Source organism: Camelina sativa, chromosome 6 (genome assembly GCF_000633955.1).
Source record: "Camelina sativa cultivar DH55 chromosome 6, Cs, whole genome shotgun sequence".
NCBI lineage: Eukaryota > Viridiplantae > Streptophyta > Magnoliopsida > Brassicales > Brassicaceae > Camelina > Camelina sativa.
In genome coordinates, this window is record NC_025690.1 from 3349244 (window position 1) to 3370322 (window position 21079).

General features: G+C 39.0%; 3 protein-coding genes across 3 annotated transcripts; 2 read left to right on the forward strand and 1 right to left on the reverse strand.

Annotated features, from left to right (window-relative positions):
• On the forward strand, window positions 513-2250 carry LOC104793916 (UDP-glycosyltransferase 91A1-like). Its single transcript, XM_010520337.2, has one exon. It carries the CDS (start codon window positions 697-699, stop codon window positions 2104-2106), a length of 1410 nt encoding a protein of 469 aa, XP_010518639.1. The 5' UTR covers window positions 513-696; the 3' UTR covers window positions 2107-2250.
• LOC104793917 lies at window positions 2717-8681 on the reverse strand. Its single transcript, XM_010520338.1, has 7 exons — window positions 7092-8681; window positions 6484-6751; window positions 6161-6343; window positions 4914-5888; window positions 3331-3492; window positions 3096-3234; window positions 2717-2909 (listed from the first exon to the last, which is right to left on the reverse strand). Exons 1-7 carry the CDS (start codon window positions 8679-8681, stop codon window positions 2717-2719), a joined length of 3510 nt encoding a protein of 1169 aa, XP_010518640.1.
• LOC104793918 lies at window positions 13160-14677 on the forward strand. Its single transcript, XM_010520339.1, has one exon. The coding sequence runs from the start codon at window positions 13160-13162 to the stop codon at window positions 14675-14677; it is 1518 nt and encodes a 505-aa protein (XP_010518641.1).

A 21079-nucleotide genomic window follows, 5' to 3' on the forward strand; every position in this document is an offset into this window, starting at 1 on the left:
ATTGGTATTATTTTTTAAATTTTAGAGATGTTGTGTTAAGTTTGGAATAAAAACTTAATTTTGTGCTATTTTTGAGAATCTCTTTTTTTTTTCAGGTCGTGACGACAACACGCTACTGAAAATTCTTCTTTCTTTTTTCTTTTTCAGTTGTTTTTTTTTCTTGATGGTGCTTTTTTCCAAGAACAATTTCGTCAATATTGCTGAATTTTCTTGCTATTGATTGAGTAGGTTAATTTTTATGTCGATGGATTAGATCGTTACCTGCAAAAGATAAAGGCCGACGGTGGACCAATCTAATATTAATTATTTCCATTACAACCCCACAAACAGACAACATGTGCTATCACAATCAAATAAATAAATAACACGTACAAGAAGGTAGGGTTATTAACCACACAAGCTAACATACACAGTCCCAGCTCAAGGGGCAACGAGAGGGGCAAAAGTCCTGGGACCATTCCAAAATTTGGGAAAAATTCTTGAAAAAAGGGGACCAAAAAAATATATATTATTTCTTGTGAAAAGAGTCCAAAAAATTCACTTCATCTAGGGTTTAACATTTATTTGAGACGGGACTGAACAAACAACATGTCTTACGTACCTTCTTTCCCTTGTTCCATCTCCATTCTTTTCATTTCCTCTATATAAGAACACTAGAGTTGATCATCTATAGACTATAGTCCATATACCATAAAAATGGCAAATATTAAAGAAAAGAATGGAGATGGAACCAAGCTCCACGTAGCAATGTTTCCATGGTTAGCCTTTGGCCATTTGGTTCCACATTTGGAGCTCTCTATACTCATGGTTCAAAAGGGTCACAACGTATCTTTCATTTCCACTCCTGGTAACATCGACCGTCTCCTCCCACGGTTGCCCGAGAATCTCTCCTCGGCCATTAATTTCGTCAAGCTCCCATTTGCCGGCCACAAAAAACTCCCAGTGGACGCCGAAGCCACTACAGACGTACCTTTCGATCTCGTTCCTTATTTGAAAATCGCTTTCGACGGATTACGAGTTCCGTTAACGGAGTTTCTTGAATCTTTGAAACCTGATTGGCTTCTCCAAGATTTTGCACCTTATTGGCTTCCTCCAATAGCTCGCCGCCTTGGAATTAAAAACGCATATTTCGGCGCTTTTAACTGCGGGATTTTCGGAATTCTTAAACCACCAGGGTTCGAGGAGTACCGTAAATCCCCTGAGGATTTTGTGACGAAGCCTAAATGGGTTCCATTCGAAACTCCGGTGTTTTTCCAGTTATTCGAAAGCAAGGCCATTTTCAATGGAGCAGTGGTGGAATCCACCGAAGGGAATATCCCCGACCTTGACCGTATCGCCGGCGTACTCGACGGGTGTGATATTATTGTCATACGGAGCTGCAACGAGTACGAAACAGAATGGTTGGAACTTTTACAAGATCTTCATCGTAAACCAGTTATCCCTGTTGGAGTTTTACCTCCAAAACTGGATGAAACGTTTAAAGATACCGACGCATGGTTGTCTACTAAAAAGTGGTTAGACTCACGAAAAACTAACTCCGTGGTTTACGTAAGTTTCGGTACAGAAGCTAAACCGAGTCAATCCGAGTTTAATTCGATAGCTCTTGGTTTAGAGCTTTCCGGTTTACCTTTTTTTTGGGCGTTAAGGACTCGGCGCGGTCCGTGGGATTCCGAACCGCTTGAGCTTCCTGAAGGGTTTGAAGAGCGTACGGCTGATAGAGGGATGGTGTGGAGAGGTTGGGTTGAACAACTGAGAACATTGAACCACGATTCTATCGGGTTGGTATTGTCCCATTCCGGTTGGAATACATTAATCGAAGCTGTACGGTTTGCTAAACCTATGGTGATGATAGGTTTTGTATACGGCCAAGGATTCAATGCGAGAGTAGCCGAGGAAAAGAAAATTGGACATATGATCCTTCGGGAAGAAACAACAGGTTCCTTTACTAAAGAAGATGTTGCTCAAGCGCTGAGATTGGTAATGGAGGGAGAAGAAGGAAAGGTTTATAGAGAGAGTGTGAAGGACATGAAGGGAGTGTTTGGAGATATGGAAACACAAGATCGTTATGTTGATTCTTTCTTGGATTATCTTGTTACTCATCGTTAGCATTGATCTGCATGTGTTTGATCCAATGACGGGTCAATATTGAGTGTTAAAATTGATCAAGTGTATACGATAGTTAAAATTGATCTAAGTGTTGTAACGATGATCAGTGAATAATATGTTGTTTTGAAATGGTCAAGGTCTATAGTTCACGTGTTGCATATTTAATATAATTTCTCCCATTCTTTTATAACAATTAGGTAAGAACTATTCATGACACATGTAAATCTTATACTATTTAATTTCATAATTAGTTTTATTTATTTGACAACAAAAAATATTTCCAAATTACTCTATTTTAATATACAGAGGATGTTTTATATTCAAATCAAATGAGGTGTGATTGGTTAGTTGTCGAAAGATAATGAAGATATAATGAAAGATGTTTTTGGCAAATATGATAGTATACATAAGCAAAAGGAAAAAGAAAAAACAGAAAAAGGTGTGAAAAACTGTGAGATTGCCACATAAACAAAAAAAACCCTCCTTTGTTATTTTTTTTTGAATGAATGTTAAAATTTATTCAAGCCAAAAAAAAACATTATGCCTTTACAATATTTGCAACTTTAAATCTGAAAAGAGTTTGAAATCAAAAACAGAGGTAACCAAGTGATTAGTAGCGTGTAGCTAACCAAACGCCAAAAACATCCTCTGGTGGTGACTCCCCTACCGTGAGAGTTGACAATCGATTACCGATGACTCGGTCAAGCAGCTTGACAAGGTGACCATGAGGCTTAGGAGCCTCCCCATGACGACGACCATTGCGTTCACCCCAGAGAAAGTGAACGTTGGCCAGAAAAACATACCTGAGTATGAAACGAGTGACTGGAGAGAGAGCAGTATCAGACAGGAGGGATACGATATCACCAAAATACAGCGTAAAGTGCATCTACAATAGTGGACCTGCTAGATTCACCCATACATTGGAGGAGTACGAGCAAGAGAAGAACAAATTATCTTGTGTCTCCCACGGATCAGAGCAAAGAACACACCATGTAGAGACCACCCCAGTCCAGCCAGACATACGATCACCCGTGGTTAATCGATTAAGAGCAGCCAGCCAAGTGAGGAAAGCATACTTTGGGGTTGAGTTGGAGAACCAAACCGCTTTAGACCATTGTTGTGGAGGCCCTGGACAACGAATTTGAGATCATGTCTCTTTGGTAATGAACTGAGGACGAAACTTATCTCTCAATCCTCGCCAAATAGAAACATCAGCCTCATCACCATGCTGCCTAGACCAAACTCTATCTAGTTTGTCCCCAATCTGATTCAATATAAGCAAACTATGTCGGCGCCGCCTATGACAAAGAGCCTCAGCTACCGTAGCAGAACGGCGTATTCCGAGGGCTATAAACCCAAAATCCCCTAAAGCAACATTGAAAGGACCTAGAGGACACCAATTATCAAACCAGAAAGAAGTGTTTTTACCGCTCCACACTTCCTTGCGCAAGAAGTCTCTTGCTGGCAGCCGATATTTAAGGATTTTTTCTCCACATCCATGAACCTGAGGTTGTATGCCCCTTAACAGACCAAAAAGACTCGTCCCGTGAAAGCTCACGTTTTATCCAATCCACCCAAAGGGAACTAGCAGAGACGACACGCCAAATAAGCTTGAAACAACTGACTTTATTAGCTTCCAAAATGGATTTTAGGCCCAAACCGCCTTCAGCTTTAGGTCTACACACATCACGCTAAGCAACTTTTGCCTTGTTGGTATTCAAATCAGGCCTAGACCAGAGGAAAGCAGAGAAAATACGTTCAATCTCTACAATACACCCACTAGGTAAACGGAAAGCCGAAATCCAAAAATTTGTCAAGCTAGATATGATAGAGCTGAGCAGTTGCAGTCGGCCTGCATATGAGAGAAACCGATTCTTCCAAGCTCTTATACAGGAACGTATCTTTTCAAGCAGAGGGAGGCAATCATCCAAAGACATTTGCTTGGTTAAGAGAGGTAACCCCAAATATCAGACGGGGTAAAGTTCCCGCTTCAAAAGGAAACTGATAAATAAAGAAGAGATTGAATAATGAATTTTCTGTGTATTCCTTCGTACCCAGAAGTCGAGTATATATACAACTCTACAAAGAGGTATTGTCTTGGAGACCAAGTTAAGAAAAGATACGATAAATCTATAAGATATGTACATAATATATATTCTCCATTACCCCCCCCCCCTTCTCAAGCTGGAGCATGAAGATCCAAAATGCCCAGCTTGTCCCGAAGCTTTTGTAAAAATGTCCGCAAGTTGTATTGTTGTGAGACATAAGCTGTGGCAATGTTGCCCGACTTGATTTCATCTCGGATAAAGTGGCAGTCTTTTTCGATATGATTGGTTCTTTCATGAAAAACCGGATTCGCACTAATATGTAAAGCAGCTTTATTATCACAGTAAAGCCGCATCGGTTGCATCAAAACTACACCCAAATCTAAAAGGAGGTTTTCAGCCATTTCAACTCCTTGGTCGTCATAGCCATTGCTCTGTACTCTGCTTCAGCAGAAGATTGACTCACCACATCTTGTTTCTTTGTTTTCCAAGGGATTGGTGACTGTCCGAGCTGAATAAACCAACCAGTCGAAGATCGTCATGTCATTGGGCAACCTGCATAGTCGGAATCACACCACCCATAAATTTGAAGATCACTGTCCGCACGAAGCAATATTCCTTGGCATGGGCTGCTTTTCAAATAATGAAGAACTCGAATAGCAGCTTCCCAATTTTTTTTTCGCGTAGCACTCATAAATTGTGATAAGATATTCACCGAGTATGCTAGGTCGGGTCTAGTAACACCAAGATAAATCAATTTACCAACTAGACGTCGATACTGTTCCGGGTTTGAGAGAAACGGACCAACTGCCAAACCAAGTCGATGATGTTGTTCAAGAGGAAAGAATATCGATTTCAAATCCAACAATCCGGTCTCAGCCAAGATATCAAGTACATATTTCCTTTGACTCAAGTAAATCCCTTTTGGACTCCTTGCAACTTCGATACCCAAAAAATATTTTAACACACCTAAATCCTTCATGTAAAAACATGTGCTGAGATATTTTTTAAAGTCTTCTATCGCTTGAACTGTGTTTCCCGTGATGACCAAGTCATCCACATAAACAAGTACCCTGATTTCTACTCCATTCTTCTTGTAGATAAAAAGAGAATAATCCGCAAATGACTGTTCAAAACCATATTGTTCGAGTGAAGACGCAAGCTTGGCAAACCAACAACGTGGAGCTTGCTTTAGCCCGTACAGCGACTTCCGCAGTCTACATACCTTACCATCGTTGCGTGAAGGAAATCCAGGTGGCAACGTCATATACACTTCTTCTTCGAGATCTCCGTGAAGAAATGCGTTATGTACATCCATCTGATGGACTTCCCAGTTTCGAGCTGCAACCACAGAGAGAAAGGATCTAACCGTAGTCATTTTAACAACTGGAGCGAAAGTTTCACCATAGTCTACTCCAGCAACTTGTCGATTTCCTAACACCACCAGTCTCACTTTGTACCGTTCGATTGTCCCATCGGAATGATGCTTTATATGAAACACCCATTGACAACCAATTGCCTTTTTGTTCTTTGGAAGATCTTCAAGTGTCCATGTCTTATTTAACTCAAGTGAACCTATTTCACTACCCACTGCATTTTTCCATCGATCATCTTTCATTGCTTCTGCAAAACTTCGTGGTTCATGCGCACTAGTGATCGCGGCCAGAAACACTTTATGATTTTCAGAGAACCGACTACACGAAACCACAGCTGCAATAGGATATGGCTTGTCGGAGTCTACACAAACGAAACTGGTATCATAATCTTTAAGATACCCAGGCTTTTTGCGTTCCCGTTCACCAACACGCTAAGGAGCCGTGACGTGTTCCTGTGCAGGAGTGTCGCTGGCGTGCTGCTCAACATCATCATCTTCTTCAGTATTATCAGTAGAAACGTGATCAATATCGTTTTCATCGATTCTATATTCACTGGCAGAGACACTTCAATTCTATCAAGAACTACATTCGTATTTTCACTAGTTACTACCATCGGATCAGTTCCCACCAGACCTCCTTGATCATCATCAGTTGTGAGAGCCGCATGTGCAATATCAGCAAAAGGATCTTCAGTTATACTCCTTTGTGTAGACAGGAAATGAATGGTGTCTTCACGAAACACCACATATCGTGAAACAAAAAAAACTTCTTTTTCCAAGTCAAACACACGCGACCCTTTCTTTCCATGAGGATAGCCTACAAACACACATTTCCTGCTGCGACTTACAAACTTGTCACCCTTATTATCTTGATTATGTATATAACAAACACATCCTATCACACGAAGATGATCGTAAGAAGGTTGTTTCCATACAACACTTCATAGGGTGTCTTGCCATTCAACACCATCGATGGTGTTCGATTAATCAGATATGCAGCTGCAAGTGCACACTCTCCCCAAAATTCAACCGGTAAGTGTCCCTCAAACATTACCGCTCGAGCCACGTTAAGTAAGTGCCGGTGCTTTCGCTCCACCCGACCGTTTCGTTGTGGTGTTCCAACACACGATGTCTCATGCTGGATCCCTTCCTCTAAAAAATATGTCGTTAATGACATGAATTCACTGCCATTGTCGCTACGGATCGTTCGAACTTCCTTCCCAAACTGTCGTTTAACCAAAGCAAGAAAGTATTTCAATTGTGTCGGAGTTTCACTCTTTGCATTCATAATGGAGAATATATATTATTTACATATCTTATAGATTTATCGTATCTTTTCATAACTTGGTCTCCAAGACAATACCTCTTTGTATTCATAAGATAAAACCAAGTACCACGACAAAATCATCAACTATGGTGAGGAAGTATCTTGCTCCTGAGAATGACGTAGTTCTATACGGACCCCAAACGTCACAATGAATCATTTCAAAAATCTCTGAAGTCTTATTATTGCTTAACGGAAAAGGACAACAGGTTTGTTTTGCGTGGATACAAGTTTCACACACCTTATTCGATAAATCACTACTATTGCTAATAAAACCAAAACCAGACAACTTTTGCACTACTTTCAAAGATGGATGTCCCAAACGCCTATGCCACAACTCCACAGACTGACTTGTGTGACCCTTTGCCGTTGCGACTATCTCCATATTCTGAAAGTACATCAAACCTCCAACTGGTCTACCTATCCCAATCAGCATCCTCGTAGTGCGGTCCTGAACAACGCAAAATGGAACAGACATTTGTATAACACAATTATTTTCCTCCATCAACTGTGAAACCGATATCAAATCAAACCCTAGATTTTCTATGTAGAACACATCAATCAATCGTAGATGAGAGTTTAATACAACTGTTCCAACTGTGTTTCCTACCATTGTCCGTCCATCAGCCAAAATTATTTGTGTTGGTGTCGATGTTCTTAAATTCGTAAGAATCTCTTTCTTACAAGTCAAGTGATGAGTCACTCCGCTATCTATTATCCAAGAAGGAGAAAGCAACTTACCCGATGATTGTTCGTCCGCTCCGATGGCCGCAGCGTTCATCACACGCTTAACATTGAGCCACTGTTTGTCTGTGAGTCCGCACACAGCTGTTCTGTCTGCATCCGTGACCGCCACATTTGCCACTCCAATGTTGGTCTGTCCAACTACTCTTGCCACGTTTGCACGAGCAACTCCACCTCTTCCTTGTGAAATCCCAGTTGATGGTACGACTCCTCTTCCACGACCCACACGGTTTTGTGGTCTATCACCCCACCACTCCGGAAATCCCAAGATGTGAAAACAAGTCTCAGATCGATGTCCTGTTCGTCCACAGTTTGAACAGACAATTCCAACGTCTCTATCATCTCCTCGATACTTTGGCTTTTGTGTTTGTGCCACAAATGCCATGTTCTCCGATTTTTCTTCTGGATTCTTTTTCTTCAACCGAGCATCCTCATCTTGTGTCACCTTCAAGTAAACATACTCAAGCGTAGGCAACGGTTCTTGAGAAAGAAGGTTAGATTTCACCATTCCATAAACTTCTTCGTCAAGTCCCATCACAAAGTCATGAACCTTATCTTCCTCTCTTGTCTTCTCTTCTTCGGCACCGAAATTACATGTGCAAAGTCCACATGTACAGCTCAGCGGAGGTCGATAACATCCAAGACAATCCCAAATCTTCGTAAGCTTTCCATAGTATGCCTCAATACTCATCCCAGCTTGTTGACAATTTGCAAGTTCTTTGCGCAATTGTTGTACTCGAGGTCCGTTGGTAACACGAAATCTCTTTCTTATGTGTTTCCACAAATCTCGTGCTAGTGGCTTGTGTGAGATATTGGACAGCAGCTTCGGTTCGATTGTCATCTTAATCCAAGAGACAATCAATGCATTGATTGGCTTCCAATCATCATAATCTGGTGATCCTTTGGTTGGGGCTTTGATGGAGCCATCGAGAAATCCAAATTTCTTTCGTGAGTAAAGAGCCGTCTCCAAGTTGATGGCCCACTCTTCGTAGTTATCTCCTCTCAAGAGAGGACGTGATATGATGCTTCCGGGATTGTCGTTCGAGGTCAAGTCGTATGGAGAAATCGTTCGTCGTTGAATCTCCATCGTTGTCGGTTTCGTAGACACCATCATTTTGTTGTCTTCGGTCATCGTCACAGAAAAAATAAAACAGGTTCAATAAAGAGATCGTAAATTATGTCACAAAACCAGGATCAAATCAAAAGATTTTATGCTTGCTCTGATACCATGATAAATAAAGAAGAGGTTGAATAATGAATTTTCTGTGTATTCTTTCGTACCCAGAAATCGAGTATATATACAACTCTACAAAGAGGTATTGTCTTGGAGACCAAGTTAAGAAAAGATACGATAAATCTATAAGATATGTAAATAATATATATTCTCCATTAGAAACCTCTTTAGGATCTCTTCACGAACTGAGCCTGCAACACCCGCAAAAAAAAAGTGGATTTCTCCAAACTTATCTGCAACCCTGAGATTGCAGCAAACTCATTAAAGATTCCCAAGATCTGATCCAGAGAACTAACTTTGTCATCCAAAAACACCATGATGTCATCAGCAAAACATAGATGAGTGAGCTGGAGATTTTTACATTTCGGATTAAAACCAAACTCTCTGTTCACTGCAGTCCTATCCAGCATCTTTGACAAAACGTTCATGCACATGACAAAAAGATAGGGTAAGAGAGAACAACTCTGGCTGCATGACAAAAAGATAGGGTAAGAGAGAACAACTCTGACGCAGCCCTCACTTACTTCTGAAGAAACCCGTCAATTGCCCATTCACTTGTACAAATAATGATGCAGTAGAGATGCAGAGATGAATCCAGTGAGTGAACTGAGGGGGGAAAGTTCAACGCAGTAAAAATGTTGAGGATAAAATACCATTGTACTGAATCAAAAGCCTTAATATTTGTATTAATAAGTAGGATATAATGATTGTTTTTTAGCTCACTACAACTTTAACATTTTATAGAATTTTAGAAAATAATAATAAAATAAATCATTTTCATCAAATATCATAGTATATTTAATTATTTATACATTATATATATATATTTAAAAATAACTATAATTTACTAATAATATTTTTTCTAAAAAATGCATCAACTACTATGTATTTGATCTTATGTTTTGTAATATACTCAATTTTAACCAGCGGTGCACTGCAGACTTATTCTTTAAATTAAATATTTTAAAATTAAGTTGTATTTATTTGTTTATATATATATATATATATTCTCATTTTTATCATTGATTATAACCCGTAATCACCAATTTTCCTATAAATGTGGAATGATATTATTAAGTGTACTATTTTGAGATCTAAAAATATTATTTAGAAAAACAAATAATCAAAAATGAAGCATTACAATAGCGTTAATTTAAAGTTTGTCGTTAATAGATAGTTTTTGTCATCATCAATAATCAAAAATGAATTATCTTTGTCAGATAGTTGTGTAAAGATTTTATTAGAAAGATTTGTTCAGTAATATTGAAGTATATACACTTTTAAACATATGCACTTCTATTATTGTTATTAGTTAAAATAAAATTTCATAATTTTTTCAAAATTTGATTAGAAAGATATGTTAAAAGGATTTTTTTGAACCTATGCTCTTTCTTTGACTAAAAAATATTATTAAAAATAGTCATTTTCTTAGCTACTAAAAAATATTAAATTAGAAATAGTCAGTTTCATCAAAAATACTAAACAATTTAATAAACTAATTTTTTAAATTTATTTGATTAATATAGACAAAATAATAATATTTTTATCCTTTGATTTCTATTTATTTCATTCAATATCATAGGATTAACTGAATTAAAACTTGTTTTTGAAAGTTCTGATTCCTAGAATTTTTGGCAATCAAAAATAAAAAATTATAATAAAAGGAATTATTATGATTTCAACATAATCATAATATAAATTTAAAATGTATAGAATAAACTAAACCAAAAGAAACAAAACCTAATGAGAACCCTACCTTTCACAACAGTTTTGATCACGACTCAAATCTATATCAGGCCAATGAACCTGAATATTTTCATAGAATAGAAAACTTAATGAACTATGAAATACAGCACTGATGCGGGGCCAAAACCCTTATGTTTTTGCAGAATCATTGAAATGACAGAAAAACCAATAGATTAGTTTATGATGATGAAGGTTAGAGTTTGTTCGGACTTGATCTGTATATATAGAGGAGGAGAGGTTTAGAGTACGTATGTTGTTAGGTCAAACTAAAAAATATAAAAATTAATATTTAAAATATTCCTGATCCGAGTTTAAAAAGGAAACAAAAAAATAAAACTAATATTTAGAATATTCCTTGTCCAAGCTTTTTGGGAAGTTTTGATTTTTTCGTTAGAACTGAGATTTTTACATTCCGTATTTATCATGTATATATATTAAAATGTGATGATGCAAAATATTGATGATTGATTGATGAATCTGTTTTTCAAAATTTTGCAGAAAATTAGGCAGGGAGTCGTAGGATATTAAGAAAAATTGTAATAGTTTCTATAATTTCGGGTATATATGAATAGACTAATGTTAATATGCTAAAATTATGGAAATTAATGACTGGAGAATCTTAATTTGATTTTTCGGGTTATACGGAAATGTTAATATTGATTTTGCAACTGTTTTTTTCGATTTTGTGCTTTATTTTTTTTAAATCTATTAATTATAATGGCATAAAATGTAAATAGTTCTCAACTTCAAATCCACTTTACTAAAACTGCTGTGAAAATGTTAATATAGATTTATCTATAATTTTCTAAATTTTATATTTTGAAAATCACATCTAGTTATTTGAACTCTTCTTCTGGTATTTTTCACTTAAAGTCATGTCTTTTTTTTTTTTAATCCAGTTTTTCATGAAGAAGACATTATTGGTTGTAAATGAAGTGGCTTGATAAATTTTTGTATTACTATCAACCCGGATCACCAGCTAAGCCTTAACTAAGACAACGATGGCTGTCAATAACGTAGAGGAGATAAGATGGTCAATTGATGGACCACTATCGTATGGATTATAGTCGGGGCACACAATGACAATTTGATGGACCAAACAAGCAATAAAATTAGGAAGAATGCCATAGTGTTTCATCCTTAAAGTAAACTTACTACTTTCAAGAATTACCATATTTTTTTACATCTTCTTTTTTTTTCTTGACATATAAGAATTACCATTTTTCATGTAAACGGATGATTATACCCTCATCTCATGTGGTCCGTACATGTGGACAATTATTCACCAAATTTCAGATAGTGTTTTTGCTTTTTACTTCATTTTGTTTACTTTCTCCTTTTTATATATCTGCCCCAACTCAATATTTAATTTTACTATTTTTCCTAACAATATCCCATATCTACATCCCAGATGCTCAATCGAAATAGTTGAAGATTAAAAATAGGAATTTGGCTTAGTTTGAATGAAGGAGAACACGGTGTAACATTGTTGCCAGTTGGTGTTGGATCCCGACAACGGCTTCCGTTTGTTCTTCAACAAAAAAAAAAAGATGACAACGGCGAAGATGAACGAGAGACATGACTTTTCTCACGCTTAGTCGGCATCGGAACGGTAATTACTTGTAAATTATATGGTTAAAAAATCTTGATCCACGACATATATGTATGTACAAACTATATACGTATTTGGTCCACTACATATCTATTTGATCTTTGATATACATGTTATTTTCGTAGAGCATTTAATTCTAGTCGATAAGTTGTAATTTTTAAAAGGACATACGCTTCTTCAAATTTTCGTGACCAAAGTTAAGCTAAACCATTTTTTCCCGTAGACGAAGAATATTCAATAATCAATAATACTAGTAGCGTCAAGCCCCTAATCCGTAAGCTCATTGCTACCATAATAAGAGAAGATAGAAATCACCTTAACTGTATAGCTGTTCATCAGCCATAAAATTAGATATGGCTACGATTTTGTTTCTATCACTTCTATTTCTTGAAGATGCAGTATTTGAACAAGTGTTTGAACTACTTTAGAAGGACACGACACTAATACAAGAACAGAGTATCGAGTGATCTATGGCGGCGATTATCAAGACTCATACAGGATGAGAAGGCAAGAGAAGCTTCTAGAAGGTCGAAGAGCTTCATGTTTACAATTGGAATGTAAACATGAAGAAAGTGGGAAATTTCCTAAACCATAAAGAAAAAGGAAATTGTCCAATTCCTATTAGGATTAGATTAGGTAGTTTGCTAATTAAATAGCTAATACCTAGATCTATAAATAGGAGTGCTATAGCTAGGTTGAGCTTGAGCAGAAACAAAAGAAAGTTTATCTAGCTACTAAGTTTTAGTATAAAAGAAAAAGAGCTAAGAACTTAGGGAGAGCAAGAGAGTTCTTTAAGAAAGTTTTGAGAGATTAGAAAATTGTTTAGAACAAACTTGTAAACAGATTTTCTATCAATCAAAAAGTGTTTAAAGAAATCGTTATTCAAATTGTTCAGATCTTCAGTTCTCGCACTTTCAATTGGTATCAGAGCGGGGCTTGTTCAGATTATTACAGGTGAGATTCTGTGGACAAGATGGAGAGCTACAGAGATCTGATCAACAACAACAAGGTTGTCTTGGATGACGGAAACTATGGGTTCTGGAAGTCGAGGATCAAATCTATCATCGGAGGTATTGATCGTCTTGCTTGGAAGACTGTTCTGGAAAAGTGGGAGGAATCGACAATCAAAGATGAATCATGCAAGAAAATTCCCAAACCTGAATCAGACTGGACCGATGAAGAACAAAAGAGATCAAAGTTCAACTCAAGAGCATTAAGCGCCATTCATTGTAGTGTTGGAAGAAAACAGTTGGAATTGATTCAAGGATGTGAAACTGCTAAAGAGGCATGGGATATCCTTCAAATTCATTATGAAGGAACAACAAAAGTACAGAGTTTGAGAAAAGATATGTTGGCCTCTAGATTTGAGAATCTAAGGATGGAGGAGCATGAATCAATTTCAGACTTTAGTTCAAAGTTGAGTGCTCTGGCACAAGAAGCCTTAACTCTTGGGAAAACTTATAAGGATCAGAAGTTAGTCAAAAAGTTTTTAAGATGTCTTCCATCAAGATTCATGGGATACAAGACAGCCTTAACTGTCTTTCAAGACTTAGACAATCTCAGTTATGGTGAAGTGGTCGGAATGCTACAGGCACACGAGATGGAACTTAATGGAATTAAGAAACCAAGAGGAATAGCTCTAGCAGTTAGCAAAGACGTAACTGACCAAGGAGAAGAAGATGTTGTGAGCCTGTTGGTAAGAAGGTTTGATCGAGCTTTAAGAAGAATAGAACGAGGTCAAGGTCAAAGGAAAGGTAACTCATTCAAAAAGACAAGTGAGGACAAAAAGGCTGATATGCAGTGTCATGAATGTAAGGGATATGGTCATTTTATTCGAGAGTGTCCGACAATCAAGTTGCGAGATGCCAAGTGCACAATTTGCAAAGGTACGGGACATACACATGAAGAGTGTGTGAGTAACCCTAATGCTAAGAAAGAAAAATCTATGATTAGCATTGAGGATGAATCAGATAATGACAGCAGCAGTGAAGAAGAGCTCATTAATTTAGTGGCTATGGTAGGAATCACTGAATTTGAGAATGGGGAAGAGGTAACTGATTCAGACTCAGAAGGAGAAGAAGTTCTTGACATTGTTCAGAGTTACAAAGAAGTGCGAAACACACTTATTACTCTTGGAAAGAAAAATCAAGGGTTGGTGAAAGAAAAATTTCATCTAGAAGCACTTGTTATGTCCTTGCAAGATGAATTGATGAATGAAAAACGGATTGCTAAGGATTCGCTTTATTTGATGAAAGAGAAGTTGGTTCTATCAGCAAAAGCAGACAAGTTTGAAGAAGAGCTGCTTAATGAAAAAATAACCGCAGAACTACAATCTAAATTAGATCAACAGTATAGGAAGATTCACATGTTCGCAGGCACAAAGCAACTTGACAAGATTTTGAGCTATGGGAGAACTGAGTATACTCATAGAGGATTAGGCTATAATGAGAACAAGGGAGCTAAATCACAGACAACTAAATTTGTGTCGTGATACTAAGATTTTTGTGTGTCTCCTAGTAGGTTCAATTAACCTTATGCAATTGTAGTACTTAAGGTGTCAATCCAAATGGGATGTTGCTACCACTTAAGATGCAATCAAGAAATCACAAGTTAAGCCAATTCAAAAAGAGTGTTTTTATGTCTAACAATCCTAGAGTGATCAGAGTGCAAAACGGAAATGAGTCACAGAACTAGAAACAAAAATGTATGACAAGAAGCGAAAATGAATAAAAACAAAAACGAGTTTAAGCATGAACTAAAAGGCAAGAAATGAAACAGTCTCAGGAATGTAATAAAATTCAGAAAGAAAGAGGTCCTAAGGATGGGAGTAATTGAGGTCGGTGAAGTCTCCTAATCTACAAAGTGTTTAACATGCCACAAGCAATCTGTCCCTAGACAACGAACATCACAACTTAGCTAATTCAATCTCTTGGTAAAAGCTACTCAGACTCAACCACTTCCATACCCAGCTCTCGCTAGAGAAACATGGTTGAGCAGGCATGACAAACAAGTTTGTTCATGTCAACAAATATCCTAGACAACTAATCTCTTAGGCTAGAACCTAATTCCAATTGATCAGAGAGAAACTAGCATTTCTAACACTAGTCCAGAAGGGAATCATCAAATCAAAGCTTAAACACTCTGCATCCTAAGATCCTCCACCTAATCTATCCCATCCTCAAGGACTACTACACTACTCAGATCCGAAAATCATTATCCAAGATACAAACACAGAAAACATTGAACCAAGCATAATAAGATAGATAAAAATGAGAAGAAAAACTTTGTAGAATGAATCAAATGAAAATACTGAATAAACTCGGAGATGTCGGATTACAAGTCTGAGAACGTTTTTAGGTGGCTAGGTTAACCTTAAGAACAAAAATGAAAATGAGATAAAAGATGAGATGTCTCTGCCAAGACTTAGCAAAACTTATTTATAGAAAAAACATGTAAATCCCTAAAACTTAAAACGACAAGGTGAAACGCCGGTTTGGGAATCTCCTGAAGCGTGTAAAACAGAACGTCTTCCTGACATGTGCATCGAATCGGAGTGGGCGACAATGGCTCGATTGCTTGGGTGAGAATGCCTCGATTGGTGGCGGTTGAGAGTGGCTCGATTGTGGAGGTTGAGAGTGGCTCGATTGGTGCAGCTGAGAGTGGCTCGATTGCTTGGCTCGATCGTCTGCGTTTCTAACATCTCCTAGACACCTGAAATACTCCAAAATGCACATTGTATGCAAGGATGATGCAAAAACTTCCTAAACATGCAAAGTGTATAAAAGAGGTTCTAAAATGACGTAAAATGACTAGTTATTCTAGCTAAATGCATGTCAAATACATGCTAAGGAGACGCAAAATATAGACATATCAACTCCCCACACTTATTCTTTGCTTGCCCTCAAGCAAACGATCAAGAACGAAGTATAGAGAAGAGGTGTGAAGATGGGGTCTCAGAACCTAAAACATGCTAAATAAAATAGTTAGAGTCAATGTCCTTGTTTTTAGTTCTATGATGCATGGTGAAGGAACTTTATTTCTTTGATCTACACATGCAATCCTATCAACCACTCCCTTTAACATTCATTAACAAAGAACCGTGAATCAAGCTAAACAATGTCATTGAACTCATTTGGCTAGGGTAAAAGGTCAGAGATATAGATGATCTCCTTCTCAAGTGGTTTTATCAATACATAACAAGGTTCTCTCACGAAAAGGAGTTGAGCTTAAGAGAAGGCTAAAGGTTGAAACCAACTGATACATACAAGAGCAGCGTCCTGTCTACCCAAAGAACATTCCAAACCGAAGTTGGTCCTATCTCTACCCTTCATCAGAAACATCATCTCAAACCCATTCTTTCACTCTTTATACTTGGTCTTAGGGGAAGTTCACTTATTATCATTCTAGCAGATTGGGAAATCTTTATTATCACTATGGTTCTTTTTCTTTTCTTCTAAGGACTCTAGACATCATAAGCATTTTTACTTTCTTTCCTTTGTCTAATCTTTTCGTTTTATGCCCAGAACCAATAACTCATTGTTTTGCTCAACCCAAATCCTTTACTAGACTTGTAAACCTTGAAAACACATCCCCCTCCTAAAGACTTTCTACCCTTAACTTTCTTTTTACTCTTCGCTTTTCTGCACAAATCCATACCCAATGCCCAAAATCGAGTTCTCACCTAGTCTTACTAGTCCGGATAACGCGAACTAGAACTACACAGGATCCTCCTCTTATCGGTTAGAACCTAACACTTAGCTCAACTCGGAAAAAAAGGCACTCAAGAATACAATTGGCTTGAAAGAAGGGTTGGTTAATGGTGCGGGAACTGTTCCAAAGATGGGAATCAGCTATTTGGATTAACAAGGGTGGTAAAAAGGAGAAAGATAATCCAAGTATGTATGTGGTATCCATGAGTTCAATTTCAATGCATAACAGGATAATTGCAAGCCAGGATTAGGTTCAGGTATATAGGGAATGATTTTAATTCAAAACATGCTTCAATCTTACAATTTCAAGTTCAATCAACATGCATCAAAGAACTAATAACAAGGGCCTTGATCCTATCCTTTTGAATTCATCATGCTACCAAGGTTACAATCGTCATCAACCCCTATGCTAAATGAAAAGACCCTATATGAATGACACTAGACTCAATCCTAATATGCAAGGGCAAGCTACATGAACACACTTTGTTTTTTTGTCAAAATTTTCGAATTTTTTTTTCAATTTTTTTGGTTTTTCTATGCAAATAAATGAATGCAGACTCAAACATGATATGATACAAAAATATGAAATTAGAATCGCAGAACACAACATCAGATATATCATCTCAAACCCTCCCCCAAACTTAAATCACAACAGAAAAAATGCAGGAATGAAATGGTATATACAAAGGAAGGTAGGAGTACCTCAGTAGTAGAAGAAGGAGTCGGTGCTCGCCCAAGGAAGAGCGTTGTACTGGCTTTGTCCCTCGCCCTCGCCTTGATCTGGATCTGCGGGAGTTACCTCAACTGCTTGCGTGTTCTGAATTGTGTTCGGTTGGTCATCGCATTGCATGTCGTCGACTCTAGACTCACCATGGTCCGATACTACCACCTCGGTAGGCTGATGATCGTCTTGATGTTCGACCTGCTGCTCAACCTCCTGCATACCCTGATAATCACTTTGACCTTCATTTCGCTGCTCAACCTCTTACTCAGCTTGAGCTGCGGAACGACGCGCTGATCGCCGACTAGAAGAGGCTCTGGAACCTCGCGAACCGCGTCTCTGTCTCTCCCTAGACTCGTGTGACGAGTGGCGTGAAGGAACGGGTGAGGGCTGACGCTCCCGAGGTACATACGAAGATTGACGTGCTTGAGAAGGATTCCGAGAAGGTGTTCGCGCTAGGGTCGCGGAAGGGCGTCCTGACATTGGTCTAGTGTCCTCGGGGATAGACCTAGGGATAGCGGTTGTGGAAGTCGAGCAGCTAAACTTGCACATGAAGCCCTTGATAGTCTTGGTGAAGCTGCTGAGTGCACAGTTCGGCGTGACGCCAGTTCTGAGGAGAAGTACAAGAAAGACCTCAAGAACGTCAATGAGAAGCTAGACCGTCTCTTGCTAAGTCAGCAAAGGAGCATCCACTACGTATCTGAGGATGACCCTTTCCAAGTTCAAGATGGGGAGGGTGAGCAGTCTGAGGAGATCAGTTATGTTCAGAATCAGGGTGGATACAACAAAGGTTACAACCCCTAAGACGAACCCCAATTTGTCTTACTGAAGTACCAATGTTGCTAATCCACAAGATCAGGTGTACCCGCCTCAACAACAACAGCAAGGTCAACAAAAACTTTTTGTGCCTTACAATCCGGGATTCGCTCCAAAACAACAGTTCCAGCAGGGTTACCAAGCTCCCTCAGGACCACCGCCAGGATTCCGCCCACAACCAGTTCAGCCTACTCCAGCACCATATCAAGAAATGAAGCAAATGATGCAGCAACTTCTTCAGGGTCAAGCTAGCAGATCTATGGATACTGCTAAGAAGTTCGCTGACCTTAGTCAGAGGATGGAATGTTCTTACAATGATCTGAACGTCAAATTTGAAGCTTTGAATTCGAAGATAAGGTATATGGAAGGCCAATCCGCTTCTACTTCTGCACCAAAACCAGGCTAATTCCCAGGGAAAGCTGTTCAAAACCCCAAGAAGTTCGCCAATGCCATTACACTGCAAAGTGGGAAAACATTGCCTCCCAGACAAAGAGTACCTGACGTCACTGAGGACAGTGAGGAATTAGATTGGGAGGATTTTGTTCAAGATGAAGCTCAGATCAAANGTTCGGCGTGACGCCAGTTCTGAGGAGAAGTACAAGAAAGACCTCAAGAACGTCAATGAGAAGCTAGACCGTCTCTTGCTAAGTCAGCAAAGGAGCATCCACTACGTATCTGAGGATGACCCTTTCCAAGTTCAAGATGGGGAGGGTGAGCAGTCTGAGGAGATCAGTTATGTTCAGAATCAGGGTGGATACAACAAAGGTTACAACCCCTAAGACGAACCCCAATTTGTCTTACTGAAGTACCAATGTTGCTAATCCACAAGATCAGGTGTACCCGCCTCAACAACAACAGCAAGGTCAACAAAAACTTTTTGTGCCTTACAATCCGGGATTCGCTCCAAAACAACAGTTCCAGCAGGGTTACCAAGCTCCCTCAGGACCACCGCCAGGATTCCGCCCACAACCAGTTCAGCCTACTCCAGCACCATATCAAGAAATGAAGCAAATGATGCAGCAACTTCTTCAGGGTCAAGCTAGCAGATCTATGGATACTGCTAAGAAGTTCGCTGACCTTAGTCAGAGGATGGAATGTTCTTACAATGATCTGAACGTCAAATTTGAAGCTTTGAATTCGAAGATAAGGTATATGGAAGGCCAATCCGCTTCTACTTCTGCACCAAAACCAGGCTAATTCCCAGGGAAAGCTGTTCAAAACCCCAAGAAGTTCGCCAATGCCATTACACTGCAAAGTGGGAAAACATTGCCTCCCAGACAAAGAGTACCTGACGTCACTGAGGACAGTGAGGAATTAGATTGGGAGGATTTTGTTCAAGATGAAGCTCAGATCAAAGATCCAGTCGAAGCAGTCAAAGATCCAATCGAGCCAGTGAAGCAGTCCGAACCTGAACCAGTTAAGGAACCTGTCGTTTCTGATGACAAACCTACGAGATTCATCCCTCCGCCATACAAGCCTCCTCTACCATTTCCAGTGAGGTTCAAGAAGCAACTTACTGAGAAATACAAAGCTTTGTTCGAACAACAAGTCAAGGAGATTGAGTTGAGGATGCCATTGCTGGATGCATTCGCACTTGTTCCCCACTACCAGAAATTCCTCAAAGATTTAGTGATGGAGAGATCAAAAGAAGTTCAAGGCATGGTGGTACTAAGTCTTGAGTGCAGTGCAATCATCCAGAAGAAGGTTGTACCCAAGAATCTCAAAGATTCTGGATCATTCACTCTACCCTGCTCCATTGGACCTATGTCTTTTGATAGGTGTTTATGTGATCTTGGCGCTTCAGTTAATCTGCTGCCATTCTCTGTGGCTAAGAGGTTGGGTTTCACAAGGTTTAAAGGTTGCGACATCTCCCGCATCCTTGCAGATAGATCAGTGAGACTTCCACATGGTATTTTAGAAGACTTACCTGTCAGGATCAGAGACGTGGAAGTGCCAACCGACTTTGTGGTTCTGGAGATGGATGAAGAACCGAAAGATCCTCTGATCTTAGGAAGACCGTTCCTTGCGACTGCTGAAGCCATCATTGATGTCAGAAATGGCAAGATTGATCTCAATCTGGGCGACGACTTCATTATGAGGTTTGACATCAAGGATACTTTGAAGAAGCCGACAATAGGAGGACAAGTCTTCTACATTGAAGAGATGGATAAGTTGGCTGATGAGTTGTTGGAGGAATTAGCTGAGGAGGATCATCTCAAAACTGCTCTAACCAAGGATGGAGAAGAAGGGTTCTTGCATGAGGAGACCACTTGTTACAAGAATCTGCTAGATTCCCACAGAGAAACGGATGGATCAGAGGAATTCGAGCAGCTATCTGACGCAAAGGAGGTACGTGCAGTTGAGACAGAGAGTTCAGAACGTGATATCTCCCGCACGACCGACGTCAAGACCCGACTCAAAACACTGACGTCCTGCTCAATCGAGTCGCACCCCTCCCACTCGACCGTGATCACTCCTGACCCCCATGCTGACGACTGGTCGGAACTGAAAGCTCCAAACGTAGAACTCAAAACTCTCCCTTTCAGACTCAGGTACGTTTTTCTGGGAAACAATTCTACTTATCCTGTCATAGTGAATGCTAGGTTGAGTGATGATGAATTGAGGTTGCTAGTAACTGAGCTTAAGA

Bases quoted from the DNA above. Each gene is read 5' to 3' on its own strand.
- LOC104793916 (XM_010520337.2), top strand. From the start codon at position 697: ATGGCAAATATTAAAGAAAAGAATGGAGATGGAACCAAGCTCCACGTA.
- LOC104793918 (XM_010520339.1), top strand. From the start codon at position 13,160: ATGGAGAGCTACAGAGATCTGATCAACAACAACAAGGTTGTCTTGGAT.
- LOC104793917 (XM_010520338.1), bottom strand. From the start codon at position 8,681: ATGGAGATTCAACGACGAACGATTTCTCCATACGACTTGACCTCGAAC. The intron at 6,752-7,091 runs GTGTGTGAAACT...GTTAAACGACAG, and splicing joins GTAGTGATTTATCGAATAAG to TTTGGGAAGGAAGTTCGAAC. The intron at 6,344-6,483 runs GCAAGACACCCT...GTGTGTTTGTAG, and splicing joins ACCATCGATGGTGTTGAATG to GCTATCCTCATGGAAAGAAA.